Source organism: Microcebus murinus, chromosome 11 (assembly GCF_040939455.1).
Source record: "Microcebus murinus isolate Inina chromosome 11, M.murinus_Inina_mat1.0, whole genome shotgun sequence".
Lineage (NCBI taxonomy): Eukaryota > Metazoa > Chordata > Mammalia > Primates > Cheirogaleidae > Microcebus > Microcebus murinus.
Window position 1 is genome coordinate 54252640 of NC_134114.1, and position 10580 is coordinate 54263219.

Below are 10580 nucleotides of genomic sequence, written 5' to 3' on the forward strand. Positions count from 1 at the left end.
AGGATTTATGCTGTTATATGTTTGAAAACTGCTAATCTTTAGGGCATTAAATGTAAAACAGTGCCTTGATTTGAGTTTCAACCTTGATTTACATATTTAACATAGATACTTATATGTAGTAAATATCAGGTATAGCAAATACAGATTTTTATGTTAAAGCAAACAAGAGAAGAGAAACACAGATAGTCCAAAGAGAAAAATCTTTAGTCAATTCAATCACCATAATCTCCTTCATATTGCAATAATAAACTCTTTAAGTTAGTGATGTCCCCTTCGTAACAATAAACATCTGAGTTTTAAACTTATATTTCATGATAGCAAATACAAGTCAATATTTCACATGATGGTTATCACTGAGGTAGAAGGTTCTTATTAGGAAAAAAATCATTTTAGACTATCACAATGACATTTAATTTTTATACTGACAAAACTATAATTCTTCAAATAGATTTAAATACCCTTAAAAGTTTTAAAGTATACTTCCTGAGCCATATTAGTTTTCCAGTTATTACAATAAAAGGAAATTCCCAAATAGTTTGATAAATTGGGACCATATATGAGATATTCACTGGTTCCTATAAACCTGGATGTATGTGATTTGGTTCTAATAAACCAATAAAATATATAAAATTTCAAGGGCATAGAGACTGCAAATGGTCCAGCAGCATCCATTTTCTCTTTATTTATGTTAATAAAGTTTCAGGGTTTGACTAAAGCAAATGGCCATCTAGCTATATTTCCCAGCATCCCTTGTGTCTAGGTATAGCCAAGAGACTTGGTCTGTGGGACTTGAATGGAAATGATGTGTATAACTTCAGGTGAAATCCTTAAAAAGGAAGCTACTTGTTTCCTATTCTCCTCTTCCCATGGGCTAGATGTGTTGGTGTACTAGCACCTGACAATGACATGGTCAATACCCTAGCACATGGCAGAGCAAGCAGCAAGAGAGAATCAAACTTCAAGGTACTCAAGCCACTTTTACTTGGTTTCTCTTAAAGCAGCCCAAAGAACACCCTATCATACTTTTCAAACAGCCAAAGTAAATTTTTGATTTTGGCTAAGAAGTGTGGCTGTTATGGACTGAATGTTTGTGTCCCTCCCAAATTCCTATGTTAAAGTCATAACAATGCAATGTGGCTACATTTGGAAATGGGGTTTCTAAGGAAGTAATTAAGGTTAAATAAGGTCATCGGCTAGGGCCCTGATCCAATAGGATTAATGTCCTCATAAGAGACACCAGGAGGCTTGTGCACTCTCTCCTCCCATGTGCACATAATGCATCGAGGAGAGGCCCTGAGGACATAGCAAGAAGACAGCTGTCTGAAAGCCAGGAAGAGAGCCCTTACCAGGAACTAACCCTGTTGGACTTTGACCCGGGACTTCTAGCCTCTCAAACTGTGAGAAAATAAATGTCTGTTGGTTAAACCCCTGAATCTATGGTATTTTGTTATGGCAGCCCAAGCAGACTAATGTGATGGCTATCTTATATTTTGAGGTCCATGAAGTTTTTAGAGTTTCCTTCCTCTGGTGGCAGTTGTAACTAGATTTAGCCAAATCAGCTCTGCCCAATAAGAGTTAGCCTATTGCCACCTCTAGTCTATATGAAGGGAGGGGAAATAGAAGTCAGTAGCCTTAACTTGTGACTTCCCTAGTCTGACCTCTGTTCTGGATCAGAAAAGTGGGGGAAAAAAAAATCCAAACATATTTCAAAGTTCCCACAATGACTATGACTTAAAGGGGACATAAATCAGCATATATCAATAGCATTCAGTGCTTATATATTCTAATTTATTTTAGGGAAAGATTTTAAAAATCAGTTATTTAAATGACTATTTTACCATTTCACATATGTAGATACAGGCCAAATGGGTCATTTTAAAATTAAGGATCAAGTAAATAATATTGCCTTTCTTAATTGTCAAAGACAACCTTTCTTATGGTAAACAAGAATATCCATGAGTAACAACTCAAACTTGTAATTTTGCCTCCTCTTCCACCCAGTAGCTAGATTGATATGACCATGAAATATAGCCCCACTCATCCCTCAACCGTTATAGTCAGGGCATCTTGGCTGACAGTGCGGAGCTGCACTTAGAGGAAGTGATCAGTGTACAAGAACCATGATGCTGCCCATCCCTCAGAATTTACCATCTTCTGGTTTATGGAGCATTCACATAACTTAGACAGTAATGAAAAATCCCTTTAAGGGGAATATTCATGCATAAGGGGCTTTAGATTTACATATTTACTACATATGTAATATATATATATATTTTATGTTATTTTATTTTTAAGATTAGTTTTTGTATTTATATTTTGAAATGTTTCCAGTAATGGAACCTAAAATTAACAATGTATCTATATAGAATATGGGCAGATTTTCAACTTTAGTCCAAGAACCAGTAGGGTCATAAATTGAAGGTTACTAGCAGACTCTCAGTTAGGCTGATATTACAAGCAGGTAACCAATAACATAAAATGATTTCTGGCAGGTCTAGAAGGTTCTTCCCCTGTCTCTTAAATTTCACTCTAGAGGTTTATTTTATTTTTTTATAGAGGTTTTTTTTTTTTTTTATTTAAAGCTTTGTCTCTTGACAAAATGACAATCTGAGACTTTATAAGGTATTTACATTTTAATACAAATGATTTAATTGGTTCTTTCTTGAAGTTTGGATATGACAGATGAAGGGTGCAGAAAGTAAGGTCACCTAAAAGACAGCACTACACGGGAGACATACCATCAAAGGGAAGGCTAGGGTGAAACATCTATGTCACAATCCCAGACTACTTTTTTTTAAAATATTTTCATCTTTTATTCTGAGGGTTTAATACATTTTTTGTGACTGTGAGTTGAATTAGGTGTTTGGGGTAGCTACTGTATCTAGGTGGTGCTCTTAAAACTTGAACAATCTTTTTTTTTTTTTTTTTTCCCCTGAGACAGAGTCTCACTCTGTTGCCCAGGCTAGAGTGCCGTGGCGTCAGCCCAGCTCACAGCAACCTCAAACTCCCGGGCTCAAGCGATCCTCCTGCCTCAGCCTCCCGAGTAGCTGGGACCACAGGCATGTGCCACCATGCCCGGCTAACTTTTTCTATATGTTTTTAGTTGGCCAATTGATTTGTTTCTACTTTTAGTAGAGATGGGGTCTCACTCTTGCTCATGCTGGTTTCGAACTCCTGATCTTGAGTGATCCACCCGCCTCGGCCTCCCACAGTGCTAGGACCACAGGCATGAGCCACCGCGCCCGGCCCCCAGACTACTTTTATCCTAGTAAATATTCTGATATTTTTCCAATACCTTCCCAATTTCAAAATCCATGATTTCAATTAAAGGAACACATTCGTTTCATAAAATATTTTCCTACAGTTTTTTTCGTACTATTCGGTGTCAATAACAATTCACTTAGGCATATTCACAATGTCCAGCTTTTCCCTTCTTAAGTGACAGAACTATAAAACTTAAGCTATAACATGTAATTATTTTCTCACTTAAAATTTACTTTAGAAATCTGAATCCGTATTTTTGATGATGAAATAAAAGAAATTTAAAACATTTCATGTAAACACCGCATCTTTTGTAGTCAATGAATCCATTTTATCTGTCAATGTCCAGGTCCTGGGCAGCAGGTTTTGCTGAATGCCGTGGCAACAGAACTGAAACTTCAGCAAGCAGAACATAAGGGAGCCTTGAGCTCTAGAACTCTGAATGGTTTGATATTGTATTAATTTGCATTAAAAGTGAAAGTAGCATTCATGAGAGGTAGCTAAAATGAAAGAATTTAAAGAAAAAATGTTTCTTAAAATTTTCACCTTCTCCTCTCACTGTGTTATTACAAAGAGTGTTTGAAGAGTTCATGACTATTTTGTAAAAGGTTAAAATAATGTAAAGCAACTCCCAAATTAGTCAAGTAATTCCCAAGATTTGATATTATTATAAATTGAAAGACTCCTCTGTAGGTAGAACGAACAAATAAAAAACCTATTCTTAATTTTCCCTTAAAATATTACTTGTTTAAAATTCAAAAGGCATGACAAATTTAGACATTTCTTCCTACCTGAAGATCTGAAGAGAGAGAACTGCCTCGATCAGACTCATTTTGCACAACTGGAAGTGAGTATATCTCCCCATCTGATGACATTCTGCACAAATACTATAAAACAGTAGAAGCTAACTTTAGTTTTTTCCCTTGATATGTAAGGTAAAATGCTTTCTGGATACACATAAGTGCAACAGTATCCTAACCAGCAAATAATCTTCATGTGATACGTTAAAATCACTCATTCATATTGAGTACCTATAGCCAAAAATCACTGGGCAAGAAAAAATACTTAAAGACCCAATCTCAACATTAATTAGTTTATAAATGTTATTACCTTTTATGAAATGGAGGCTCTTTTCAAGAGAAAAGAAGAATGAAAGGCTCTTTAGAAAATTCCCAGTGGGTACTGTTGAGGATAATAGACTGTGAATGCTATTCTTGAGCAATGTGTGACAACCTGGGTGCTGTGCACTTTCATGTAAGATACTGAACCAAGACAGAATAAACAATTTGTGCAAATTCCCTTCTTGGGAAACTTTTAAGAAAGAGATAAATGAGGATCTGAATCTAGGAGGCAGCAGTGGGAAGGGTATGGAGCTTATGACTACAAGACAGTTGTGTTATGGCAGTGGAAATGAAAAATAATGATCAATAATTGGTTACGGGGTTAAAAGGAAGAACTATTGATGGTTTCCAGATTGCTGGCTTGGGTAACTAGAGAGATGGTGCCACTCACCAAGGAAAGGAATGTAGGAAGATGAGCAGGTTGGGAGGAAGGACAATGAGTTCAATATCAGATGTTTTAGGTATTAGGTTGCCTCTAGCAGGCATCCTCAAACCACGGCCCCATGGGCCATATGTGGGCCACCTAGCACATTTATCTGGCCCTCCGGGTGTTTCTGCTGCTGTCTGTCCTGCTTAGCAGCCAACTCGTCCCAGGCCCACAGTGCACACTCTCCAACGGTCTAAGGGACAGTGAACTGGCCCCCTGTTTAAAAAGTTTGAGGACCCCTGCAAGGCATTGATGTAAAGCTGCAGATATGCAGTCCATGGCCACACCTGGCTGTGTGGTACACCGCTTCCAGGTCTGCCTTTCTCACTGGCTACACTGTGAACAGTGCTTTCTGGAGTTAAGCAGAGAAGTGGGAGCTTCTGCATTGGAGGTATAGGTTGGAGATCTAGTTTGAGGAATCACTAGCATAATGAGAACTGCTGAAAAAAGAGAATGGATTTGATAGGGATTGCATTGACTAAAAAGAAAAAAAGAAAAAGAAAGAAAAAGAAAAAAGGGAATGGATGAGATCACCTACAAAAAGTTATGTGAGAAAGAGTTCTTATCTTGATGTTCACACACCCAAATTGTATGCAATATTTTAATAAATGTGTATGTGTATTTTTCTAGAAAGAGGATCTTTACCTTCCAATATGTGTTCAGAGGAACTCATAACTGTAATAAAATTAAGAACTACTACTGTTAGTGAGAAAGGGGTTAAAGCCAGAACCACTAACATCTAAAGGAGAAGAGAGGAAGACTCAGCAAAGAAGACTGAAAAGAAAGTAGAATTATGGGAGCAACATCACAATAATTTTGAGAAGGGAGTACTCAGAGTTAGATGCCAAAGAAAGATGAGGATTGGATAGAATTCCCTGAATATGGCAATCAAGAAGTTTCTGTGACATTTGCTTGAACAATTTCAGCATAAAGAGGAATAGGTCTCGATCACAATGAGCTGAAAAATAAACGAGGGATGAAGCAATTGAAGTGTAAAAGTACAATATTAGAATGGAAATATAGGTTGGAGCTAGATTGTAGAAAGGAAATTTCAGCTTTCTTCAGTGAGTATCGCTGTGTATACACATCCGAAGTAAACTAAATGTCAGCATGACTGTCTTTAGTTAAGCCAATTAGGGAGGATAGAATAAGCACATATATCTGCAGCCAGGAATGGCCGCTTCTCTGACTTCAAATCCACCGCTGTGGTAAGTTGGTCTATTTATATTTTCATTCACTTCGTTCTTTAAGATTTGTTTGCAGACCCGGTAGGTAACAGCAGAGAAGAGTAGGGTGGTGCTCATTATTTATTAATAAAAAATAAATGAGCTGATAAGTCTGGTAAGACCACAAAAATGGTTTCTTAATATAGACACTGCAGACACAAAACAACGATTGCACTGCTGGAAAATATGCTATTTTCCATCTGGCCTGCTTCACCCCAACAAAGTATGACAATTTATTTGAAACCCTACAATAGTAGCAATTTCCGTACTCTTTCTAGGTTCAGAAACAAAGGAGAAAAGTGAAGCTTGTTTTAATGGGTGGCAGATGTACATCAGTTCACTACATTTTCAGTATTCTCTAACCCAAGTTATCAGAAACCACAAGATCAAAACTTTTGTTGTGCTTCTCTGTTGCCAGAGATATAAAATTATGTCTTAGCAATTACCTGGCTGATAAGGAAAGACAGGTCTGGGATTTTTAAATGTAACTCTCAGGAGTCAGAGGAAGAGCGAGTTAACGTGTAAATTGGCAGCAGGGTGATGTCCCCTCCGTCTTCACCAGTGGTACCTGCATGCCAGGAGAGGGGGCGCACCAATCCCTCCGCAAAGCAGGGACTAGAAGCACAGTGAGAAAGCAGTTGCCAGTAAGCAAACGCCTTCCTTCCCAGCCCAGTCTCAATCAAAAACTTACCTAAAAGCAATAAAGCTTGATACGTGGTTATTTTTTCCCTGTGTTTTAAATGACTAGAACCCATGGGGACAGTTACCGCTCAGCACTCCTCACTCCTGCCCTCCGTTCCCAGATGCCCCTGAGGTGAAAGAGTCTCCACCTTCCCGCACAACAGCTGAAGTGCCCGCATCGGGGCTAGACAAGCCTCGGGAGCGGAAACCGGGCGGAGGGACTTTAAATCCCACTCCACCACTTCAGCCAGGGACGAAGGGCCCGCCCAGAGCGCCGCTACCCACCGTCGCGGATCTCGACCAAATCCCGGCTCCTCACTCGTGTCTTTTCGCAGCGCCGCTGCTGAAACCACAGCAAGCACAGCCGCTACCTCCGCAGCAACCTGACAGTTTCAAACTGCAGCGAGCAATTAAGGACGGCCCTGTCCATTGGCCCCCAGCTTCAGCAATCTGTCTTTTGATTGGTCTGAGAATCAAGGGCGTGGCTTTGGGCCGCCGCGGGGAAGAGCCGGAATTAGGGTTCTTAGGAGAGCCCTGTCGCCTGATTCGGGGGCTTCCCGAGGGGGCGGGCTCTAGGGGAGCCCCGCCCAGCACGGGGACTGAGTACGGCGCATGCTCAGCTCTGTTCTGAGACTGCGGACTGGGGAGGCGCTGCGAGCGTGTTTGGTTTGAGGTAGCTGAGGCGGGCTGAAGTAGGCCAAGGCCGCGTCCTGTCGGCTCTCGACAAGGCTGTAGGCTAGGCGTGAGTCCTCCTGCTTTCGTTTGCACTGGAATTTCCTGCATCCACATATCTCCTGCAACAGAATCACTTGGAGGTGCTTTTTAAAACGACAGATTCCTGACTCATTTTTGTTGATTCCATCGGCCTTGAGTACCGCCAGGAAATAGGAATTTTTAATAAACACTGCCAGTGATTCTGGTGCGGGGGTCTCCAGACCGCCCTCTGAGAAGTTGCTGGTCTAGTCTTAACTAATATGTCAAACGTGTCAGACTTCAAGGCAGGCTCTTCTGGTGAAATACCGCCCTTAGAATCTAATTATAATTATAATATGGCTCTACCACCTACTCACTGTCACCTTGGATATTACTACCTACACACAGTGTGGTAGGGAGATTAAATAAGTTAATTTATCTAAAACACTTCACATAAGCATATGAAAAATATTAGTCTTTCAAATTGCATTGGCAACAGATACAGATAGAGGTACATAAGGATGCAGGTGGCAAAGTGTCTATCGCTGGGATGTTCCAATCTTAAGGACAGATAATGAGATTTGAGTGAGTTTTCATGCTCCCTTCTGTTGCCTGGAGGATGAGGATTCTTTTTCTGTAGATAGAAATGGCATAACCTGGGTCTCACCTATGTAAGTGTTGGTGGAGCCAGACTTATACAAACAATAAAGTAAGAGCACCAAAAGTTTCTGGCATAAACTGTTTGCTCCCTCCTTTTTCCATGTTTATTATAAAGGGCAAATTCCTATTAATATATACAAATTCATACATGGTTCTAATATCTTTTTTTAATTGAGTTGCCATATGGTGACCTCATACACTGTAACTGTTACTGATTCACTATATCTGTGCCCTTTTGCCATTAGGCTCTAACTTTCTCTTTTCTGTCTTCCTTTTGTGGGGAGAGATTTTCATGGAAAATCGTTGACGAAACCATACCCATTCTGGGAAACTACAGAGAGAAAATGACCAAACCTGTTCTGAATGTTATGAATTTAGAACTGATATTTTTTCCCTAACAGAGTCTCCCTCTGTCACCAGGCTAGATATCACAATCATAGCTCACTGTAACCTTGAAATCCTGGGCTCAAGTGATCCTCCTGTCTCTGTAGCAGGGAATACAGACACTCGCTACCACTTCTGGCTAATATTTTTTATTTTCTGTAGAGATGGGGATCTCACTATATTGCCCAGGTTGGTCTCAAACTCCTGGCCTCAAGCAGTCCTCCTGCCTTGGCCTCCCAAAATGCTGGGATTATAGGCCTGAGCCACTGTGCCCAGCCTGGAACTGATTCTTTTTCCAACTCCTAGAGAAAAAGAGAATTTAAAGCACCTACAAACCCATAATAGATTACCAGCTTGAACCCTTCATAATTATTTATTCATTCAATAAATATTTAGCATCCATCACATGCAAAGCATTTTATTGGTGCTAGGGATAGAGTGGTGAGCAAAACATACACTGCTCTCATGGAACTAAGAGTCTACTTGGGAAAAAACACATCAAACAACAACATAATCCCCACACAAATTAATAAATGATTAAAAATTGTGTTTAAAATGAGGAGAAATGAGGAAATGTCTGCTTGAGTAGAAGTCAGACAGTGAAGAGCTTATTTAACTTAATAAACACTAAGAATGATTATTAAGCCTGGCTAGATCCTGCATCTAGGTAGAGGCTGCCATGATGTTCCCTGCCTTTGTTATAGCCCCTTAGGCTGGACTTCATTTCTCCAGATGCCAATTGGCTGATAATAGTAATTTAATCTCCACAGGTGTGAGAGACAAAAGCTTCCAGAGCTTTCCATTCCCTGTGAACTTTTGAACACTGGCCTTCTGGAAACAATGCTCTGGTTTTTCTAAGTCAGAAAAGTGACTTGCTGGTGAAATCTGAGTTCAAGCAGGAAGTTGTGCAAAGATTGTGGTAAGTTAAATTTTGGACAAGTGGCTCACAATGCATGTCCCCAAATAGAATTTCTGTAGCTAGACTACACAATCTGTTTAGAATCTCTTCACACACTGGGAGCCAGAAAGATGGATTCATTGAACACAATTAACTGAGGGAGAGCAGAGGGAGAAAGACTCTATTAATGAGGCATGAACACAGGGTAAGTGACAGATATCAATTGTGCAGCAGTCTACATATGAGGCAGTTTGCTGTGGATTAAGAGTTTATTCAGAATATTTTGATTCCTTGGATTCCACAGTTGCATTTTGCTACAATAGCACTCCCTGGCACTTTTATTGCAGAAGGGAGTTCATGTCTTGGCTCTTATCATCAGCTTTGTGTTCTACCTAATTGTAAATGTTCATCTTGAACTTCTCTATTAGTATCTTCTGGTCATATCAAAACTTCTTTCCCTTAGCAATTCTTTCTCCTGATGAAACACTCTAGGACTAGCTATGAGAGGCAAGACTAATTAGTTTTTCAGAGGACAATATTACTGAGTCCCACTGATGTTTTGAGCACTGCACAGATGCTGGCTTCTAAGGGGGTGGGGTGTAGATCAAGGTCATTCAGCTCAGTAGTAAGAACCTATGTGGTTCAAAGTTATGGCTTTTCCTTCCCTTCTCCGTTTCCCCCTCTCCTCCTCCCTCGATTTATTTCTCCCTACCCTCTTTTTTTTTTAATAGAGGGGAGGGAAGAGAGGCTAGATTCCATATTCCAAGGCAGATGAAATGCTGTGGTAGAATTTGTTTCATCTCCTTGAAAGCATCATTTGAATAGATTTTTTTCTGCACCCCTTTGTGTGTGAGAGATCATGCCAATAAATCCACCTCCCATCTATGAACATGTTCCAAAGTTCCATTGTAAGTCTATTGTTTGTAACTTGAAATGGATTTCCCTAAAGAAAAATGAAAATGTAACTTCAAGGTCAGCTCAATTATGACTCCATACTAGAGAAAAGACATTGTTCATAAGCAATGAAAAAGTAGAAAACAATGGTGTTGCAAGGCCAGTAGATTTAATAAAGCGGTAAAATAGTACTGAATAAGAAAGATTTTATTATGGGTTTATTTTGAATGCTGATGAAATAGATAAAAGGTAATATGGTAAGAGTGAGGGTACACTTGTTTACTCAGAGGAGGCTACACAAAAATGTGTTGAATTTAGGGAGTTGATGGGGAGGT

The 10580-nt window shown here is 39.7% G+C and overlaps 1 protein-coding gene across 5 annotated transcripts in view; it reads right to left on the bottom strand.

Annotated features, from left to right (window-relative positions):
• The window catches only part of POC5 (POC5 centriolar protein), a 32107-nt gene extending 24985 nt beyond the window's left edge, over window positions 1–7122 (bottom strand). For 2 of the 5 annotated variants that reach the window (XM_076008127.1, XM_012783893.3), the window contains exons 1-2: window positions 7002–7122; window positions 4053–4148 (exon numbers count right to left, since the gene is read on the bottom strand). In XM_076008127.1, the coding sequence (XP_075864242.1) occupies window positions 4053–4136 (84 nt within the window). In that variant the 5' untranslated portion in view covers window positions 4137–4148; window positions 7002–7122. Of the gene's footprint in view, window positions 1–3497; window positions 4033–4052; window positions 4151–7001 lie in introns of those variants that run through there. The other 3 variants (XM_076008128.1, XM_076008126.1, XM_076008129.1) reach the window with 3 other exon arrangements.
• Window positions 7123–10580: the final 3458 nt, after the last annotated feature.